The sequence below is a fragment of the Leguminivora glycinivorella genome, chromosome 10 (genome assembly GCF_023078275.1).
Source record: "Leguminivora glycinivorella isolate SPB_JAAS2020 chromosome 10, LegGlyc_1.1, whole genome shotgun sequence".
NCBI classification, from domain to species: Eukaryota; Metazoa; Arthropoda; class Insecta; order Lepidoptera; family Tortricidae; genus Leguminivora; species Leguminivora glycinivorella.
Window position 1 is genome coordinate 2,255,719 of NC_062980.1, and position 22,916 is coordinate 2,278,634.

A 22,916-nucleotide genomic window follows, 5' to 3' on the forward strand; every position below is an offset into this window, starting at 1 on the left:
CGCCATTTTTGCACTTCGCCAATTGTGCGAAAAATACAGGCGCGCAAAAAGGAACCTGCATATGGTGTTTGTTGACCTCGAAAAGGCATACGACCGCGTACCCCGAGAGGTTTTGTGGTGGGCTCTGAAAGAGAAATGCGTGCCTGGGAAGTATGTAGAGCTAATTCGGTCAATGTACAGTCGGTGTTGTACACGCGTCCGGTCAGCTGCCGGCACCACCGACAGGTTCAGTGTCGCGGTGAGCTTGCACCAGGGATCGGCTCTAAGTCCTTACCTCTTCCTGCTTATTATGGACGCTTTGTCGTCGGACATACAGGAGGAGGTACCCTGGTGTATGCTTTTCGCCGATGACATTGTGCTTGTTGGTGAAGACGGGCTCGCGGTACAGAGCAGACTCGAGAAGTGGCGGCAAAAGCTAGAGAATGTTGGCCTGAAGATCAGTAGATCAAAAACAGAACATATGTTCTGTGATTTCGGCGGTCTCTCTGGTTTTGCTGCCATAGAACTCGATGGTATTTTATTGCCGGTCTGCTCCGACTTTAAGTACCTTGGTTCGCTCGTACAGTGCGATGGCGATATCGACCGCGACGTGAAAAACCGTATTAGCACGGGGTGGATGAAATGGCGACAGGTCACGGGAACCATTTGTGACGCCCGGATGCCTCTTCGACTGAAGGGCAAAATTTATAAATCTGTCATCAGACCTGTCGTCATGTATGGATCAGAGTGTTGGGCCCTAAAGGTGACGGATGAAAAGAGATTGCATGTAGCAGAGATGAGAATGTTAAGATGGATGTGTGGCGTCACAAGAATGGATAAGATAAAGAATGAGTATATCAGAGGAAGCCTGAAAGTAGCACCGATAGTTGAAAAAGTAAGAGCGAATCGACTAGCATGGTATGGACATGTAATGCGGAGGGATGAAAGGCATGTGACGAGAAAGATATTACGAATGAATGTGGAAGGTGGTGGAAGTAACGGGAGGGGAAAACCGAAGAAGAGGTGGATGGACTGTGTGAGACATGATATGGAACTAAAACAAGTTAATGATGAGATGACGAGTGACAGAGATGTATGGAAGAGAAAGACATGCTGCGCCGACCCCAAGTGACAGGGATAAGGGCAAGAGAATGATGATTAGCAAGTCGTTTAAATTCGTTTTGACAGTTCTTAAAAAGAAGCTGATTTGACTAGGAGGTAAGTAGCTTATAGGAGCGTCCATCTAAGAGCGTGTGCATCCAAGAGCTTGCGAAAGGCGTGTTCAATAGACTACTTGCCTCCAAGTCAAATCAGCTTCTTTTTAAGAACTGTCAAAACGAATTTGAACGACTTGCTAATATGGAATTAATATGAAATCGAATTGAGTGACGTCACGGTCAATGCAGTTACTCTAAATATTTCTACCGGACTTATTAAATAGAAATTCGATTTAAAAATAACTTCTGTCCATGTCTTTCTAATAATTATCTGATGCTTTATTTCATGCATGGTATAAAATATTTTATTTTAAGAACAGTCAATGTTCCCTATACAATCGCCCCCGGCATGTCAGATCTCCTTCCTTCCTAAATCTTCCTATATTTGTAGTGACACTCATACTGTAAGCAATGGTAACATTACAATAAGTTTACAATAAAGCGCTGGTAGCCTAGCGGTAAGTGCGCGCGACTTTCGTTCTGGAGGTCGCGGGTTCGAACCCCGGCTCGCACCAATGAGTTTTTCACTTATGTGCGAAATGACATTTGATATCTGCCAGTCGCTTTTCGGTGAAGGAAAACATCGTGAGGAAACCGGACTAATTCCAATAAGGTCTAGTTACCCTTCGGGTTGGAAGGTCAGATGGCAGTCGCTTTCGTAAAACTAGTGCCTATGCCAAATCTTGGGATTAGTTGTCAAAGCGGACCCCAGGCTCCCATGAGCTGTGGCAAAATGCCGGGATAACGCAAGGAGGATGATGATGATACAAGTATGCTAAATCAAAGTCGACCAAAGTAATGTTCTGTAAAACAATATTCTGCCAAACGTGTCTTATGCGTGGTAGTAATAATGAAAACTAAGTTTTCTGCAAAATTACCATTCGACTGAAAGTGTTTCTGCGAAACATGTTATAGTAGCGGTCCCATCTATTGCCTAGTGGTACTCCAAAACATAAAAGGAACAGTGTAGGACCCTGCGTTGGGCCGATATTACACTATCATAGAAATGATCATAGCCAACATTCCGTCCTTTTCCTTCACGTTGAAGAAAAAGGGAGGCATACAGGCCTATGAAGAGATACATATGGTGTAATATGGGCCTTACTCCCATCGGCTGCGCTTGCCGCTCTTGCGCACTCGGTCCTCTTGCCGCGCGGGCGCGTTGACGCCGGGCTGGATGCTGCTCTGTAGCGTCTGCTCCCATGAGTGGTCGGATGAGGCGGTGAACTGGGGAAGAATGGAGGATGTTAAAATTGCGGCAGTTTTTTTTTCTTTCAGTTTTATCAACAAATATTTACGCCAATGCTTCATAAAATTTATTAGTATGATATGACTTTATACACGGTGTAACATGAGGGAAACGAAAGATTTTAACTACGCATTTCTGAGGGCAAAATAAAGATAAAATATTATATGACGTCAAGCTAATTTGGGCAAAAAAAAATTTGTGTAATTTTTATTGTTTTTAGGGTTCCGTAGCCAAAATGGCAAAAACGGAACCCTTATAGTTTCGTCATGTCCGTCTGTCCGTCTGTCCGTCTGTCCGTCTGTCCGTCTGTCACAGCCGATTTACTCGGAAACTATAAGTACTACAGTGATGAAATTTGATGGGAATATGTGTTGTATGAACCGCTACAAAATTATGACACTAAATAGTAAAAAAAAAGAATTGGGGGTGGGGCCCCCATACATGTAACTGAGGGATGAAAATTTTTTTTCGATGTACATACCCGTGTGGGGTATCAATGGAAAGGTCTTTTAAAATGATATAAAGTTTTCTAAAAAACATTTTTCTTAAAGTGAACGGTTTTTGAGATATCAGCTCTCAAAGTCGTAAAAAGTATGTCCCCCCCTCTATTTTTATAACTACGGGGTATAAAATTCTAAAAAAAATAGAGGTGATGCATGCTAATTAACTCTTTCAACGATTTTTGGTTTGATCAAAGTATCTCTTATAGTTTTTGAGATAGGTTGATTTAACTGTAATTTTGGCAGGTGTATAAATTGACATAATAAGTTTATTATATTTGCTGCTACGGAACCCTTTGTGCGCGAGCCCGACTCGCACTTGGCCGGTTTTTTTTTTTATGTTTTTCACATAAAAAGTAAATGTTTTCGTAGAACTGGCACTAAAAATATAAAAAAAAAAAAAATTCTAACAAAATACTTTTTTGCAAAGAGTTACTAGTTACTACTTATCCATCCCATGTACATTTGTAGTTTTAGTCATACTTAATGCATAATGTGTAGTTTTTAAGTTTATTACGAATAAATATTTTGATTGATTGATTGATTGATTGATTGATTGATTGAGTTATTTTTTGACATTTATAAACGAGGATAGTTAGATTATGTCCGAAAACGGCATCATCGCCATCAAAATATCATTTTGTTCTGAGAAAAATTAAGTAACTGTAATTTTTTTTAATGCTTATAACTCTGAAAGTAGGCAGATAATGCAGAAAAGTTTATATGACATTTCACTCTTCTAATATGATGAGGAATACGCTGTTAAAATTATTCGTTTTTCTCCTGTTACACCGTGTATAATGGAAATATGTGTATAGAAATAGTAACCTGGTTATATTGGGAGCGGAAAGCCTGCTTGAGGGAAGACAGTCTGTCGGTAGCGGGACCGCCCGTTTTCGCCTCAGGGGGCGCCACCGTCGGCTCATCTGTGTGCGCTGGTAGCCCTGGGCGCTCCTTATATCTGAAACATTGTTTATCTTACAACCATTTCTACATTATACATAACCAAAAATAAATGGAAACGTTGTTAGAGACAAATCAAGCTTACGTAGTTAAACAATTGGAAATGTCAATTATTTATTTTCTCCCATGGAATATTGCAGCAAACGAGAAATATTATCAAATACAGATTAAAACCATTATCGTCCTTTAACTCTTTACACTCTGGTAAATATTTTGTTTAGTTGCTTTAGGTAAGCGCAATATTTTGTTTAGTTGCTTTAGGTAAGCGCAATATTTTGTTTAGTTGCTTTAGGTAAGCGCAATATTTTGTTTAGTTGCTTAAGGTAAGCGCAATATTTTGTTTAGTTGCTTTAGGTAAGCGCAATATTTTGTTTAGTTGCTTAAGGTAAGCGCAATGTTTTGTTTAGTTGCTTTAGGTAAGCGCAATATTTTGTTAAGTTGCTTTAGGTAAGCGCAATATTTTGTTTAGTTGCTTTAGGTGAATCTAACATTTAGAGCAGTATATTGTCGAGTTATTTTCGTCGTAAGGCAAGGATACTTCTTTATCCATTTGTTGACTGTTTTTCGTTTTGGATTACTTAATCATTTATTTCAAACCAACGTGAATTAGTTGCAAACGGACTAGTGCTGAAATGACAATTAAATGTCATACAATTTACTTTTAATCTAATCAAAAAGGTCAAAATCAAAGGGTCGAATAGCTAATCAAAGAGGTTAATGTTAAAGTCAGGTGACTGAATTTATCGATAGCTGAAAATGTTGATAAAATTTAACGTTCTCATACGTTCGTAAATTTAACGTTCGCTATTGATATTTGCTTTTTGCCATGAGCGATTCCGCCCTCAGGAAGGCGATTTTTGAATCTCGCATACGGGATTTTGTTACTAAAATACCGGTTAAAAACGGTGACTTGCCTATTATTTTCAGTGACAATTTCTGAATTCGAACGCGTGAGACTCAAAAATCGGTCCGCTGGCCATTAGCCGTGTGTGTATGTTGCTGGCAGAATATTCAACACGACATACCCAAGGCCACACCCCCCGATGTTCAGGTTCTTTCCCTTGCCCTTCTTGAAGCGCGACTTGCGGAACCAGGCGGACTGCATCGCGAGCTGCATCAGGTCTTCAGGGACCTCCTGCAATACAAAAAACACTTTTATGCTAATGTCAAGGATGATGATCACTTAAAGTTTATGTAATTAACACAAAAACAATATTTTTGTAGAAAGGCCATGCCAGGATAAGCTAAGTGAATCTGCCCCCAGCGAGTTTTGGCTTGAATTTTTTTTTATTGATTCGTCTTTGTATTAGTATCGAGTATGCCAAATTTCAGCTCCCAAAACTTTATAGTTTAGTAATTAAAAAAAAAAAACGAAATTTGAACTTTCTTCGATATTTTTTTTTCTGGGCAGCCGATTTCGACGTGCGTCACGTATATTATGCATGTAAGTAGGACAATTATATGATATTAATTTTGTGTTATGTTTCCATACAAAAACTCAAAAAAAAAATTAAAAAAAAAAAAACATTTTTTTTTAAGTATTATCATGCAAGCGACACCTCCAGATTTTTCATCAAAGTAAGCCTCTTTAATAAGCTACCAAATGAATATAAATACTTAATTTTATCTGTGGTAGAACAAGGTGTTTTTTTTAATTGAATACATCACAATACATTTTACTCCCATACACGCTCGTTAAAATTGCTGACAAACTCCAGAGAAACGTGTACGTTGGTCATAAACACTGGCCACTAATAAAAATTAAAAAAAAAAATATATATATGAATGTTTTTTTATAAAAAAATTGCGAAAAAAAATTCTTATACAATTTCTATGAAAAAAAAAATTTTTTACATGGTGTTTTTCTGATGCTAATCGATTTCATTCCTATTCAGTATCAATAGTTTCTTAGGGCTCAACTTCCGGTAATGTACTAAAAGCCGAAAATTGTAGGAAACTTTCCACATTTACCCCATAGTGTGTATATGTAGATATCTACAAAAATGAAACTATTTTTTACAAACAGTTTTTTTGTTGCCAATCGATTCCATTCTTATCCAGTATCAATACTTGCTTTGCATTAAAAACCCACAAATCAATGGATACATTTTCCATACATTTTGTTATGGGGTAAATGTGGAAAAAGTTTTCTTCAATATGTGGCTCTTTAGTACATTACCGCAAGTTAAGCTCAAAGAAACTTTCGATACTGAATAGGAATGGAATCCATTGGCATCAGAAAAACACCATGTGAAAAAAAATGTTTTTCATAGAAATTGTATATGAAAAGTTTTTTGCAATTTGTGACTTTTTTTTATAAAAAAAAACATATTCATATATATATTTTTTTAATTTTTATTAGTGGCCAGTGTTTATGACCAACGCGCACGTTTCTCTGGAGTTTGTCAGCGATTCGTTTTAACCTTTTAACGAGCGTGTATGGGAGTAAATGTATTGTGATGTATTCAATTAAAAAAAACACCTTGTTCTACCACAGATAAAATTAAGTATTTATATTTTTTGGTAGCTTATTAAAGAGGCTTACTTTGATGAAAAATCTGGAGGTGTCGCTTGCAGGATAATACTTAAAAAAAAATGTTTTTTTTTTTTTTTTTTTTTAATTTTTTTTTTTGAGTTTTTGTATGGAAACATAACACAAAATTAATATCATATAATTGTCCTACTTACATGCATAATATACGTGACGCACGTCGAAATCGGCTGCCCAGAAAAAAAAATATCGAAGAAAGTTCAAATTTCGTTTTTTTTTTTTAATTACTAAACTATAAAGTTTTGGGAGCTGAAATTTGGCATACTCAATACTAATACAAAGACGAATCAATAAAAAAAAATTCAAGCCAAAACTCGCTGGGGGCAGATTCACTTAGCTTATCCTGGCATGGCCTTTCATGCTGAATTGTCGTCACAAAACTGACAGTCAGTTAATTTTTGTTAACAGCTTACGCTAATTGGGGGGTCCCAAATTCTGAAAATGCCCATAGGTCCCTGTATATGACCAAAGAGGATCGAGTATTATAGAGAATGAAGGTCAAAGTAAAATGTGTAATCACAGTGCATAGACTGCCATCTCTTGACACCGGCTTAAAACTTTTGAACCTCAGTTTTGACAATTTGGCCCATATTCTTAGCATGATATGTTTTAAAATGTCAAATATTAATATTAGCGCCATCTAGCTTACCGTACCTTTTTCTGTATGATTTTGGGGTATGTTTTTTTCTTAGACTTTATCGGTCTTTACGAAGTTATATTAGTCTTTGATATGAGTATAGTTACCTGTTGAGCCTGCTCCAAGTTCCTGAGCAGGTGTCCAGCGAAGTCTTTATCCTTGGCTCGCTCTAGTAAGGTATAGGCGTCGCGTCTAACACCGGCGCGACCAATACGACCCATTTTACACATATGTGTATCTACAGTGTAGTTGATAACTGTCTATAGAGTCTATAGGGGCATTTTCAGAATTTGGGACCCCCCAACATAAAATCTGTCTAAAAATTTACTTTTTTCACATTCTGAATGTATATTATCACTTAAATTTTATGTAATTAAAACAAAAACAATATTTTTATAGAAATTTCATGCTGAATTGTCGTCACAAAACTGACAGTGAGTTAATTTTTGTTAACAGCTTACGCTAACTGGGGGTCCCAAATTCTGAAAATGCCCATAGGTCCCCGTATATGAGTATAGTTACCTGTTGAGCCTGCTCTAAGTTCCTAAGCAGATGTCCAGCGAAATCCCCCCAACAGTTGGGACCCCCAACATAAAATCTGTCTAAAAATTTACTTTTTTCACATTCTGAATGTATATTATCACTTAAATTTTATGTAATTAAAACAAAAACAATATTTTTATAGAAATTTCATGCCGAATTGTCGTCACAAAACTGACAGTGAGTTAATTTTTATTAACAGCTTACGCTAATTGGGGGGTCCCAAATTCTGAAAATGCCCATAGGTCCCCGTATATGACTATAGGTACCTGTTGAGCCTGTTCTAAGTTCCTAAGCAGGTGTCCAGCGAAGTCTTTATCCTTGGCTCGCTCTAGTAAGGTATAGGCGTCGCCACGAACGCCGGCGCGGCCGGTGCGGCCCACGCGATGCGTGTGAGTGTCCACGTCGCGCGCTACGGTGTAGTTGATGACTGTTCTGATGTGGGGGATATCGAGACCGCGTGCTGGAATGATAATAAATAATACATACATACATACATGGGTGAATCAACTTTTTCTTGCTTTTTGCAAGAACTACCCCCTTACTTATTATTAGATGTACTTTTGTGGTTTTTAACCTTACCATCGTGAATAAAAGTCCTTATTTCACGTATACCAATTAGGGAAAAATTTAAAAACGATTCATTTTTAATTAAAACAATATGTGACCCAGTGGAAGAGACACTTTTTTCATACAAATGTGAGGGACAGCTATGTCCACTGGGTCACTGCTCGAAACAAAGTTATAAAATAGGAAATCCTATAATTACATGTTGTATTGCGTAGCTAGTATATTTGTCTTTAATATAATAAGTATACATTAATTAGACTAAATCCCAATTAAATTTTCTGACTATTGGATATGGGTTAAATTGCGGCGTAGGCGAGAGGCTGGCAACGTCACTGCAATGTCACAGTTTCGTTTTCTTTCAACCCCTTATTTGCCAAGAGTGGCCCTGAAGCTTTAGTAGTTTAATGTGTTCTGCCTAGCCCTTTATGGGATACAGGCGTGATTGTATGTATGTATGTATGTACATACATATCCATCCATACTAATATAAATGGGAAAGTGTGTGTGTCTGTTTGTTTGTCCGTCTTTCACGGCAAAACGGAGCGACGTATTGACGTGATTTTTTAAGTGGAGGTAGTTACAGGGATGGAAAGTGACATAGGCTACTTTTTGTCTCTTTCTAATGCGAGCGAAGCCGCGGGCAAAAGCTAGTACATATATAAAACACGAAACTGACTGAATGACATTTCAACGCACAGTCAAAACCGCTGGTCCTATAAATTCCAAATTTGGCACATAGGTTCCTTAAAAGGTGTAGAGGAGCACTAAGATAGGATTGTTCAAAATTCAGCTCCTAAGGGGGTGAAATGGGGGGTCCAAAGTTTGTATGGGAAAATAGATAGTAATCTATTTTCATTTTTTTCTGTTTGTTTCGTAGTAACGCGGGTGAAGCCGCGGGAAAAACCTAGTACATATAAACAATTTTAATTTTTATTTTTAATTTTAGTCTATTTCAGTTTATAATTTTAACCTATTTTTTATCAAAAGGGGTAGGCAGAGCACACGAAACTGCTTAAGTTACAGTGCACACACGCTAGAATAACGTTTCGTCTAAAAGTCAAACAATCAGCTTGGGCCCAGTTGTATCAACGGACTGGACAACTACATGTCATACATACATACATACAATCACGCCTGTTTCCCAGAGGGATAGGCAGAGATCACAGATATCCATTTACTACATGTCATCCAGCAGTAAATTATACTTCTAATGAATATATGCACAATTACACCTTATCTCTTGGTAATATCAATAAAGCTTGTGTGGTAGATTCAAACAAAATAGTAAAACAACCCCTATGTGTGTGTAACTTCAAACTTGGGTAAATGCATTCTGCTATAAGATTGATTATCTTTCAGATCATAATTTTTTTTTTTAATATAATCAAAGACATATATGTAACTCCATATAGACGGATGAGGTCTAAGAAAAAACGTACCTCAAAGCCATAGAGAAAAAGGTACGGTGGCCTAGATGGCGTTACACCTTTGGGGAACGCTCGGCTAGATGGCGCTAATATTAATATTTGACATTTTAACACATATCAAGCTACCAATATGGGCCAAATTGTCAAAACTGAGGGTCAAAAGTTTTAAGCTTGTGTCGAGAGGTGGCAGTCTATGCACTGTGATTACACATTTTACTTCGACAGTAACTCTCTATAATACTCGATCCTCTTTGATATAATCAACCTTAAAGCAGAATGGATGTACCCAAGTTTTAAATTAAGCTACACATGTACATCATATACATAGTATTTGTAGGACAAATAGGTATGCCCGATTACCCCAAAAGAGGATGCCATACAACAGTTCAAGATAAACATTTACAACAAACATAAATTCTACATATCAACAATCAATTGACATCAGTAAGAGTGAAGCGCCAAACCCCCGCGCGCAGTGAGTGACTTTCGATCCGGAGGTCGCGGGTTCGAACCCGGCTCGTACCAATGAGTTTTTCTGAACTTATGTGCGAAATGTCATTTGATATTTGCCAGTCGCTTTTCGGTGAAGGAAAACATCGTGAGGAAACCGGACTAATTCCAATAAGGTCTAGTTACCCTTCGGGTCGGAAGGTCAGATGGCAGTCGCTTTCGTAAAAACTAGTGCCTACGCCAAATTTTGGGATTAGTTAACGCAAGGAGGATGAATTGATATCGGTAAGAGTAACTCACCAGCAACATCAGTAGCGACGAGAATGTTGACTTCCTGTCGTTTGAACGCCGTGATGACTTTGTTACGATCCGCCTGTTCCATGTCTCCGTGTAATAATAAAGCGTCGTATTGCTGGACACCCAAGTTAGCTGCCACTTGCTCCGCTTCCAACTGAAAATATGCAATATGCCTGCTAAGCCGCGGTCCCGGGTTCGAATCCCGGTAAGGGCATTTATTTGTGTGATGAGCACAGATATTTGTTCCTGAGTCATGGATGTTTTCTATGTTTATAAGTATTTGTATATTATGTATATCGTTGTCTGAGTACCCACAAAACAAGCCTTCTTGAGCTTACCGTGGGACTCAGTCAATCTGTGTATGAATGTCCTATATTTATTTATTTTAATATTTAATATTTAATCCGTGCTTCACAGAGCGTTACAATCAAAGTAACAAACATTTTCAGGCATCAAATATCTATAGATATTTACGAATAGACAGAATTGAGACTAAAAATCAACATACAGTACTATTGTCATCGTTAACTGAGAAACTAAACAAAATTGGCGACGCGACGTTTCAAATGCAGTTTTAGAATTTGCTTTAATTGGACTTGTTACAGAATTTGGTCATTGAAATGAAAGACTTTCCAACATTCATTCATTTAATTAGCAACAAAATGCCATATTATTCAAGAAATAAATACGTGTCCATCATTGGTGCCCGACCATTTAGGGATGAAATAAATGAGATATAAAGTTAAGTTTGATATATGTTTGTAGATTTTCATTCTGCATACCTTTTTGGTTACGAATATGAGAACACTGCCTGCAGATTGGAACTCGACTAGATTATTCAGTAGCCACGTCCATTTCTCCTCCGGCTTGTTGAATATACTGCAAATAAATAAAGATGTGTTAAAATCAGATTTCGTCGCTACTTTGAATAATCTCGTATCTCATGCTTCTCCTCAAAGTTAAAACGCAGTAAGTCTATATGCATTCTATACATACTTACTACAATTTTCTTTTCATTGACAGACGAAGATACAAGTTTTTTTAAAAGTAGTGTCGATTTGTAACACTGACGTTTTAAGTAGTATGTACCTACATAGTGAAATCAAATAATAACGAAAAACATACACATCCTTGAAGCATTTCATCTCTTGTTATTAACGCACGTAGTAGGAGATTGGGGTTGCAGTGTATGTAGTTATTCTCTTGTTGACAATGTTGACTCACTGTATCAGAAGTGTCTCCAACTGGTGACCTCGAATGTCTTTTGTTCCCCGTCTAGCACTTTAAAAAGTCTGGAACCCTGGACTTGAGTAAATGAGTGTACTCACTGCGCTCGCTGTGTCACAAGGGCGCTGGCCTCTCCGGCCGCCCCGTGCTGAACGCGCACGGGGTCGTGGAGAGCGTCGCGCGCTAGCCTCTCTACTCTACGCGGGAACGTAGCGGAGAATAGTAGCGCTTGCCGGTCGGGACGCACGTGGTTGCAGATTGAGCGGACTTGGGGCTCTGAAAAAGTGGTCAAATTAGTATTGGCTCTTTAAAATGGACTATTTAACAAGTTGGCGCTACCAATTATAGCGGCCTCTTCAATAAAAAGGATTGCAATATCACCTAAAATAATAATAATTATTATTATTATTTATTAGTAAAAACATGTTTACATGACATTACAGTAAAACCAATGCGTCACGAAACTTAGATAACAAAAAAGAGAGAAAATAAAGGGACCAAATTTAAAAATAATATTAAACAATTGATTTGGACGATGACGTCACAGCGTGGCTCCGTTGCGTCGTTTGCTCCAATAATGATAAATACCTACCAAAATCTGATTAGTTTCATCAACAACGAGACAGATACTATAGGCTACTTTCCTCCTAGTCAAATCAAATGTCAAAACGCTTGCTTTGGAATTATAGCAACTGTCAAAACGATTTTTGGTATCCCTATGAAAGGAACAAAAACCAGAATGTACGTCGAACAGCCACAGATATATTTTTTTCAAGGGGCTCGCTCCTTCCTTACGAATTAGATAATGTAAAAAAGGGACGGATATGTGCTAGTTATTTCTCTTTTTGGTAGGGTGAATTTCCACAGATAAGATACAAATGACACGCGAATTTCCACCGATTTTCAAAACTAGTGTTGCTAGCCCGCGATTTTTCAAATTTGCCGCATTTTTCTAGTGACAAGATTTGGTTGACGGTCTATAATATGAAATCGAATTGAGTGACGTCAAAGTCAACTGATTTACTTTGTATATTTCTATCTGATTTATAAATAAATTTGAGTTAAAAATAACTTCTGTCCCTGTTTTTCTTACAATTATCTGATGCTTTATTTCGTGCATGGTATAAAATATTTTTCCCCTCATTTTTTGTCCTTTAATACCAGCGGGTAAAAACAGTCAATAAAGTTTAACTGCTTTATTGATAAAAGTAGGTGAATCTGCCGTTTTCAAGTAACTATAGAATCCTTTCAGCAAACACTTTTACAACTTTGCCCCTTGTAATAATATTATTTTAAGCAGATTGCCTATTATGCGAAGTAAAATAGCAAATTTTCTTCTAATGATAATCGATATTAGCGATAATGAAGGTAATTTTACGTGATAACATCAAATAGCTAACTCTAAAATAATAAATACTTACCGAAACCCATATCGAACATCCGATCAGCTTCATCAAGTACTAAGTACGTCACACGTTGGAGGTTTGTAGCTTTACACTTGATAAGATCGATGACTCGACCTGGCGTGCCCACTATTATCTCAGCACCGCCACCTAAAATGTAAGTATTCATAATAGTATACCACCTTTAGAGGTTACCTATAAAAAATGGTAAATTACTCAGCTTATTTAAACGCAATTTAGTTAGCTATGTCCACACAGGGCGAGCAGGTCGCAATGTGCTCGCGCGGCAAAAGATCAGTGTAGACGGCAGAACAAAAAGTGTGTGCTGCCTCGACCGATTGACGTAATGTTAATGAAGCTCGCATGAGAGCTCTCACAGCATCTAAAGCCCCATTGAGTATATACTCCAAGGTTTTTTTAAGTCCTGGGTTACATTTTTTTTTACTTGACGTGGAAAATAATTTGAACAGACAAAAATTATAATAATATACTCATGGATAAAGTATAGGTAGTTACCCTCTAAAGCTTTGGTTTGTTCCCACTTGGAGCCGCCACCGTAGCAGCACACGCACCTGATGTTGTACACCTTTCCGAACTTCTTTGCTTCCATGTAAATCTGATAAAGGGTACTTTTTTATTTAAAATGTGGTACATAATCAAATTATAGTATGATCTCTAGGATTCCGCTGGTCCATCCTACTGACTGCGCCAGTATTTCGGTCCTACCTTTTATTATTGTTTGACTAAGTGGGACTTGGATTTATTATTCCATTTGTCTCAGAGAAGCTTATTCAATTGCACTTGGCCTAGTTTTAACTTGGAAATTTTATATCATTGATTGATGATTTAGAACAAACGTCTGTGGAACTGTAGACTGTTATTCAATATTAGTATTTAATGAATATGAATAACGCTTTACCTGTTGTGCCAATTCTCTGGTGGGCGCCAATATAAGGCCGATTGGCCCGTCGCCCGGCGCGAGCTCTTTCTGGTCCATAATGTGGACCAGAAGAGGCCAGAGGAACGCGGCAGTTTTACCAGAACCGGTCCGAGCGATACCTGAACAAAAATAATAGAAAATAATCAAATTGAGAAAAGTTGTAGACCAATATTAAAAGTTAGTTCTGTAGCAGGTAGGGCATAGCGAATGATATTCCGCTTTGTGAGGTAGGGCACAGCACAGCGGATATCATCTCGCTCGAATCTAGAGCAGAGCCCAACTGGGGAAGTACCTCCGCTTTACAGAAGACCGCAGCCGTGTGGTCGCACTTAACACAGCAAAAGACAAGTTTCTAATGGGTTGGCAACGCGCATGTGACACTTCTAGAGTTGCAGGCGTCCATGGTTATCCATAGTCCATTACGGTGACCGCTTTCCATCAGGCGGACCGTATGCTGGTTTACCACCGACGTAGTATTAAAAAAATTGGTACCAAATTTCAGCTTTCTAGTGCTAACGATCGGACGGACAGACAGACATGGCGAAACTATAAGGGTTCCTAGTCCTAGTTGACTACGGAACCCTAAAAAGAGAGTAAAAAGGTCTTAGGCGATGTGTACCATGGAGGTGTGTACCTTAAGAGATAAGATAAGACTCGGAAAGTATGAGATCAGAACTGAACAAAGTGATAATAATAAGCCATACAAAATTCAGTATGCAGTAAGGTTTTAAGTAGATCATTTTTATGATAAAATGTTTAAATCAGTTTATTCAAATTGGCTTATTATAACCCCAGATATAAAATCCACAGTAGAGTAACTAATTTACTGCACTATGCTGAATAGGCGGTAGAAAAAAGAAAGCGCAGCGGGGACACGGGCGACTTTGACCAGAGTAGGCTGCGTGTATTCCGACTGTCGTATCTCCTTCATAAGCTATCCAACAGCATATCCTACCTGACTATACTCAATATACTCATTTAATAAGTAGATTTAGGTTTAAAGATATTTATTCTCATAAAGGACATATAGTCACTTACACGAGAACAGAATTTCAAGGTAAAAATAATCTTATTTACGGTAGCATACAAAGTCGCTCAAGTTAAGAGGTACACGCTCACGCAACTTTTTTTTTTAAGGCGGGTAGTGGTTTAAAATGTGATTTACCAGTGATATTCCGTCTAGAATACCTGTGAACACATCACCGGCCTAAACTGAAGTAGTTTGAGTGAATTTTGTAAAAATCCATTGTAGTTTCTTTATTAGCATACAAAGTCCTAACGGGACTGAATACTAGGTATATTAAAGAGTATATTTTTAACCGACTTCAAAAAAGGAGGAGGTTCTCAATTCGACTGAATGTTTTTTTTTTTTTTTAACAAGCAGAAACGTCTGCTAACGATTCTAAACATTTTTATATTAAAGGAAAAAATGGAAAAATTTACGCTTCCGGCGGGACTTGAACCCGCATCATTTGCAATCCGTGCGAGGCTCTTAACCAATTAATCTACGGAAGCCACGCCGGACATCGCAAATCTTTCCATGCCTTTCCTATGTACACACGTCTTGGGGTGACGTCTAGCGCCATCTACCGACAGACTATTACATCTTGTAACGGCTTGTAAAATATTAAAGAGTTGTTTACCAATAAGATCTCTCCCAGACAGCGCAGCGGGTACGCCAGCAGCCTGTACTGGAGTAGGTTGCGTGTATTCAGAGCGCTGGATCGCCTTCATTAGTTGCTCGTCGAAGCCGAAGTGACCGAAGCTCGTCACGGGTTTAGGCGGGTCTGGGCCTGTCACCTGCCGAAAGATAAGAATTATACTCTGTCAAACAAGTCTGTCAGTAAATAAGAACAAAGAAAACTATAGGTATCCTTTTCTCTAGCACCCAAAAAAAAGGATGCATATAGTTTTCTTTGTTCTTATTTACTGACAGACTTGTTTGACAGAGCAGAGTTTTTATATATAAGCAGGTAGGAGGGAGGGGGATATGGAAGAGAACAATCTGAACCTCAGTATGCTGAAGACCGGGCAAAGTGGAGAAAGCTGAGTAGGAAAGCGGACCCTGGCGTTAGGCCGGGAAGACGCTAGGTTGAACAGGTAGGAGAGAGGTAACTTAATGCCTCGCACAGCTTCACTGTAGAATGAAGTAACGGCTGCGGTCTTTCAGGGCGATAAGATCATCATAACCTTAAAAAAATACCGCGCTTCCAATCCCAACTCAAATATGGCACCCACCTACAACCATTTGGTGTTGCGATCCGATGCATGCACGCTTTCCTTCTTTCATCATCCTCCTTGCGTTATCCCGGCGTTTGCCACGGCTCGTGGGAGCCTGGGGTCCGCTTTGACAACTAATCCCAAAATTTGGCGTAGGCACTAGTTTTTACGAAAGCGACTGCCATCTGACCTTTAAACCGGAAGGGTAACTAGGCCTTATTGGAATTAGTCCGGTTTCCTCACGATGATTTCCTTCACCGAAAAGCGACTGGCAAATATCAAATGACATTTCGCACATAAGTTCAGAAAAACTCATTGGTACGAGCCGGGTTCGAACCCGCGACCTCCGGATCGAAAGTCGCACGCTCTTACTGCTCTTACAAAAATAATCTTATATGCCATGACTTTCATGCGATATAATTTCCTAGTATTAGTGGTCTAAGTAAGGGGTTAAAGGTTGTTTTTTTTTTCACGCAATATTAGGCAAACAAGCAGATACGTTGCCTGATGGTAAGCGATCACTGTCGCCTATGGACAGTGGACACCCAAAACACCAGTAGGGTTGGAGGTGCGTTGCAGGCCATTAATATGGGCAGAGAAGATCGAGTATTATACAGAGTTACTGTCGAAGTAAAATGTGTAATCACAGTGCATAGACTGCCATCTCTTGACACAGGCTTAAAACTTTTGAACCTCAGTTTTGACAATTTGGTCCATATTCTTAGCTCGATATCGTCACTACTTTTAAAAAATCTCGTATCTCATGCTTCTCCTCAAAGTTAAAACGCAGTAAGTCTATATGCATTCCATACATACTTACTACAATTTTCTTTTCATTGACAGACGAAGATACAAGTTTTTTTTATCTTCATCTTATCATTACAATGTCAAATATTAATATTAGCGCCATCTAGCTGAGCGTACCCCAAAGGTGTAATGCCATCTAGGCCACCTTACCTTTTTCTGTATGGTACTGAGGTACGTTTTTTTTCTCTTAGACTTTATCTGTCTATACGGTGTAGTTAAGTTGATGAACATCTTTTTTGTGAAGTCTATGACGTTGAAATCCACATATGATATATTTTTGTCTTACCTTAATTCCAAGTGTTTTCTTCAAATCCTCAACCTGCTGATGGTCTAACTTTTCAATATCCTCGTGCGGCGTATAGAAGTTCTTCTCAAACGGTTCATACTCGATCTCCGAGTGGTCTATAGGGGGGAGGGGGTCAATGAACTTCTTCTTGGGGGGCGCGATGGGGTTGCCGTCCTCGTCGTATTCGATTTCGACGTCGGATCCGTCGTCAGCGTTGTTGAGCGGGTTGTCCTCCATGTACCTGGGAATTAGGTTGATAAATAAATAAATATTGGGGACACCTTACACAGATCAACTTAGCCCCAAACTAAGCAAAGCTTGTATTATGGGTGCTAAGCGACGATATACATACTTAAATAGATATAGAATAGAATAGCTCAAGGCTTGTTTTGTGGGTACTCAAACAACAATATACATAATATGCAAATACTTATATACATAGAAAACATCCATGACTCAGGAACAAATATCTGTGCTCATCACACAAATAAGTGCCCTTACCGGGATTCGAACCCAGGACCGCGGCTCAGCAGGTAGGGTCAATACCGACTGAGCCAGACCAGTCGTCTAATATTGGATTGGTCTGATATCGGTGGTGATATTGGAGTATTTTAGCGATAAAATGGAACATTTTCCTGACTGTTCTGGCGAGTGTTGATTAAGTCTTTGAGTAAAGACTGTATCGTTAAGTATGAAGACAACTTTGAGTAGCCGTATTTATTTGCTATTATATTTTTTTCTTATAACAAGCCATGGGCTTAATAAGGCACATAATAAGGTACACATTTTGTCCTAGAAACTCGACGTAAAGCATATCGTTTAGACAGTATTGACTTAATCCTCCCGAGTACCAATTACGATTCCGGACAAATGCTACTAGAAAATTCACAAAGTGCGTAAAAGACGATACGATTGCGAAAAAAAATTGTATGGTGCGAACCTCAACGACACATGATCTACAAAGCAGAATATCTGGACATAGTCTAGCCACTGTTATTTAAAAAAAAATAGTTCAGGATCTGTGTATGGCGGCCATTTAGAGAATGTGGCATGGTGCTTACTCTAACTCCGACTTTGATGTCGAATTTGACTATCATACATTGTTTATATCGATCTGGTTTAAGCACTGTTCAAACACCATGAATGTCAATTAGACTTTGGCCTATGGCTAATTTTTTTATCTGTTTCTCTCATCCTGCTAGCATCAAAAATTTTCGGCAATCCGGAACGTTGCTCAAAATTGCGTTTTTTTAAATTATATAAATTCGCCGCATTTATTCTACAAGTACCCAATTGGAAAAACCATGAAGAGGAGTCTTAAAGAATATATTTTGGCAGCATATTAACCTTTGTTTGTTGAAATCGTACAAAGAGTCATTGAAATATTCTCAAATTAAGCCAGATAGGGGTTGTCCGAAATTTATTTGCTAGACCTTAATGAGAGTACCATAAAGTCCCTAAAATAAAAAAAATATCAGACCTTCTTATATCAACTAGTACTTACCAATGCCTTAAGATCATACTCTCGGAACATAATAATACAAAATTATGCACATGTCAACATTTAGACGAGGTTTGTTTTGTCCTTATACTTAACGATACAGTCCTTATATTGATTCCTCTGATATAAGACTTGACTGAGTTTTTTAGACTCATATGAGTCTTGACTTTGACTTACTTATACAGGGTGCCCGGTAATTAATGGACAACCTTTTAACCACCAAGAGGGCACCTTATCTGCTCCAGACACTGGTCCAGAAAATCGACTTTAAGGTTTAGGAAAAGTCGCCTGGTGTTCGACATTTTCACACTTTTTAAAATGTTAATACTACCTAAAATTTTAAAAATTGTGAAAATCTCAAAAACCAGGCGACCTTTACTAAACCTTAATGTCGACTTTCTGGACCAGTATAAGCTGCCCTCTTGGTGGTTAAAAGGTTGTCCATTAATTACCGGGCACCCTGTATATGTATATAAGTAAGTCAAAACTCAAGATTATTATTAGGGACCCGAATCTGATAGACACTTGAGTTCGTTTCAGATTTTGTATTAAGCCTCATATTTTATTGATGATGTCTGTATTTGGAAGTTGAAATCCTTGTCAGTTGCACTAAAATAAGACTCAGTGCTTGAAAACAGTGCATTTTTAACCGACTTCTCGTAAAATCGAATTTATATCTTCATAATCAGACTCCATTCATCTTTGATCAATGCATCTTGCCTGTTCTCACTTACGGAGCCGAAACATGGGTCTTCACTAAGGAAATACTACACAAGTTAAGTGTTGCCCAGCGTTGGTTGGTTGGATTTACATTGAGAGACCGTAAAACGAACAGGTGGCTGAGACAACAGAGCAAAGCCACTGATGTGATAAAACGCGTAGCAACATTGAAGTGGGAATGGGCTGGCCTTATAGCACGTAAAAACGACTCTTGGAATAAAAGACTACTTGAATGGCGGCCATGGGGAGAAGAGCGTCGTCAAAAAAGACCGCAGATGCGCTGGGCGGGCGATATCAAAAGGACTGCTAGGAAGAAGTGGCTCCAGATCGCACAAAACCGTGACGAGTGGCGCATGTTGAAGGAGGCCTACACCCGAAGGGTAGAAACAGGCTAAAGAGAGAGAGAGAGAGAGAATCAGACTCCAATTCCCAAGAACAATAATATATATGAAACCAATAATAGAGATAGATCTCATCTTACTTATAGTAGCTCTCTTCATCGTCCATATCATCAATATCCTGTCTTGCCCCTCGGCCGGAGTCCGTCTTACAAGCATTCTCCTTGCTCTGAACCAGATCTTTGGCCGTTTACTGCTCTAAACCTGCCATGGAGGCGTCTAGTGGTTCTTCCATTTGCTAGATAGTTAGGAAGAGTATTACATATTAGATATAATACTTACTTGTAGTAGCTCTCTTCATCGTCCATATCATCAATATCCTGTCTTGCCCCTCGGCCGGAGTCCGTCTTACAAGCATTCTCCTTGCTCTGAACCAGGTCTTTAGCCGCTTGCTGCTCTAACCCCGCCATGAAGGCGTCCAGAGGATCTTCTTCTTCATCTTCCGCTTGCTATAGGTTAAGAAAAATAAGAGGCAAGATTAGATAATGTTTAAAAATATTTTAAGCGGGTTACTCACGTGTTAAGTCGATATAACATTCCACATGTTTCGATCCATTAATGAATGAAAGGGATCATGTCGAACGTTATATCGACTTAACACGCGAGTAACCCGCTTAAAATATTTTTAAATATGTTTGAGTCTCACGGGAGTTTTATAGTTAAAATTAAGATTATCTACATAAATGAGAATGAAAATGTATGGGTAAGGATCACCTTTGAATATTTTAAATTATTTATTTACCAATAAAATCATTTCTAATTTTGTGGGTTAATGAAAGATTCTAATTAAGTTAAAATTCAGTGTAAAATTTGTGTAAAATCTTTGAAATCCGCAGAAACGATATGACTCACTCTTATATTGTATCCAGAGATCGGATTTTTGTGCGTCGTCTCATACTAAAAGTCATTAAAATGACGTAAGTCACTAAGAATGCCGCAAATCCGTCCGATCTCTGATTATATCCTGACAAGCCATTTCTGTTAGATAATAGAATTATTTTTTATTGCTATTTGCTTTACTAAGACTTTTCTCCTTTCTTGGGGGTATTAAAAACAACATACTGTTTTTATTGTTACAATAAAAAACATTGTAACTGGTGAGAAACAATAACAATACATAAACCATATTACAAGCAGGTAAGGTTCACATTTGGTAACTTAGTTACTCGTATGCATACTGATGCATAAACAGATCAATAAATCATGACTTGTGAAGCATTCTCTTTATAAATGATTTATGAAAGTATGATTTGAATGTTTTCATAATTCATATCAGCTCCACATTTCATATTGAAAGCAATTATATTCTGAATGTGTTACTGTACTTACGTATTTTTTTTTTCAATAAAAATTGTTGTTTTTGGTCATGAGTGTGAAATATTTTGACTTTTATACATTTTGTAACAAACAAATCAAACAATCATCTTAAGTAAGGGTGGTCATATGCTGCTTGAAAGGAGTGACAATCAATTGAGATTTAAACAAAAATGGTTAAGTGAACCTAGTGGTGGGCAAAGATTTTTGCAGGCAAAATTTGAAGGAATTCTTGAGGAGGGTCATAATCAAACCAATAATGCATATTTACTACAGTGCTGGCCATATCACACACTACTCTGGGTCCATATTATGTGCCTAATTAAGACTATGTAGAATATATGTAATAAATGCTTGACTTATGACAACAGGTGGGAGGCCTGATAAACCAGAGGCTGGCCATACTTTGCCCACCATTGAATTAAACCAACACTCAAATATTGCTTTTGTTAGATTTACTTTTGATAACTAATGGAAAACTCTGTAGAAGCAATCTTTTCTTGCATTCGGACATCTACCAATGCCAAGTTATACATGACATAGTCTGATTACAGGAACTTTTTTTATTATATAACTCCCATGAGACTCAAACATATTTAAAAATATTTTAAGTGACGCAGGGTCGCTACAATTGAGAAAGACCCTCGGAAATGGAATGAAACATGAGTAGCCCATTTAAAATATTTTTAAATATTAAATTACAGTAACTTACCTTAGCTCTAGCTGCAGCTTCATAGGTGGGGCTGCCTGGTGCTGGGATGTAGGCCAATGCTGGAGTTGGGGGTTCATCATCCTCATCAAAGTATCTGCAACAAATACAATTTAGGGTGAACAGGCATCTTCTGGGCGAACTCAGTCAACCATAGGCCACGTCTTTGCTTTTGGCTAGTCTGTGGCCAAGAGTAAGCCCATTTATAATAATAAAATAAAAAAAACATGGTTCATCATATGACCATCAGAAAGCTTAAGTAATAGTGACTTATAAAAAGTTCTGGAAGTAAGTTGATGAAAATTGAGTGTATAATTAATTACACAGTAAAGTTGTTGTACTGATGGAACCATGATAAAATTTCAGTTTCATAATATTGTTTTATGCTGCCTGCTTGCAGTGGACTTTTAAAGTAGTCAGGAACAATGAAAATGTTTTCCTATTGATGTGATTCGACAATGACGGGAATAAAATCCCATATTAATACCTTAAGATACTATTAATTAACCAACAAGATCCCAATATGCCTCAACACTTACTCATCTTCAGTCTTGGACCGTTTCTTGCCCAATGTGCCCCAGTTGCCCGTCACAGCATTCTGGGTTATCGCTGTCATAGTCGAGTAGCCCTGCTTGGACAGCCCCGAGCTTGGCGGCGGCACCGCGTTCATTTGCGACGACGGAGGCGGCACGGCGTGCAAAGACACATTAGACGGGTTTCGCTTAGGCATCGCGAACCCTGCAAACCCGAAGCCCTTGCTCCCACTCCCACCCGAATTGTAACTCATCTTCAACCGCTAAAACTACTACAGCACGACAAAACCTAGCACGGACACCAATATTCTCATAACACTTATAAGGTTAACTTGTATGATGCAAATGTATGTTTATAACAAAGATTAAAAACACAATTTGATGTTAAATTACTCCAACTTAACACCAATTCAGACTTATTATGGCTGATTTTCTCAAAATTAAATTCGTGTACAATCATACAATACAATCAACGAAT

At 38.2% G+C, this 22,916-nt stretch overlaps 1 protein-coding gene across 1 annotated transcript; it reads right to left on the minus strand.

Moving 5' to 3' along the window:
* Window positions 1-2,238: 2,238 nt before the first annotated feature.
* On the minus strand, window positions 2,239-22,915 carry LOC125230738 (ATP-dependent RNA helicase DDX42). Its single transcript, XM_048135997.1, has 15 exons — window positions 22,445-22,915; window positions 21,909-22,002; window positions 20,165-20,331; window positions 17,264-17,504; window positions 15,594-15,750; window positions 13,930-14,069; window positions 13,527-13,626; window positions 13,029-13,160; window positions 11,709-11,883; window positions 11,163-11,259; window positions 10,384-10,534; window positions 7,906-8,099; window positions 4,934-5,043; window positions 3,774-3,906; window positions 2,239-2,423 (listed from the first exon to the last, which is right to left on the minus strand). Exons 1-15 carry the CDS (start codon window positions 22,690-22,692, stop codon window positions 2,298-2,300), a joined length of 2,265 nt encoding a protein of 754 aa, XP_047991954.1. The 5' UTR covers window positions 22,693-22,915; the 3' UTR covers window positions 2,239-2,297.
* Window position 22,916: the final 1 nt, after the last annotated feature.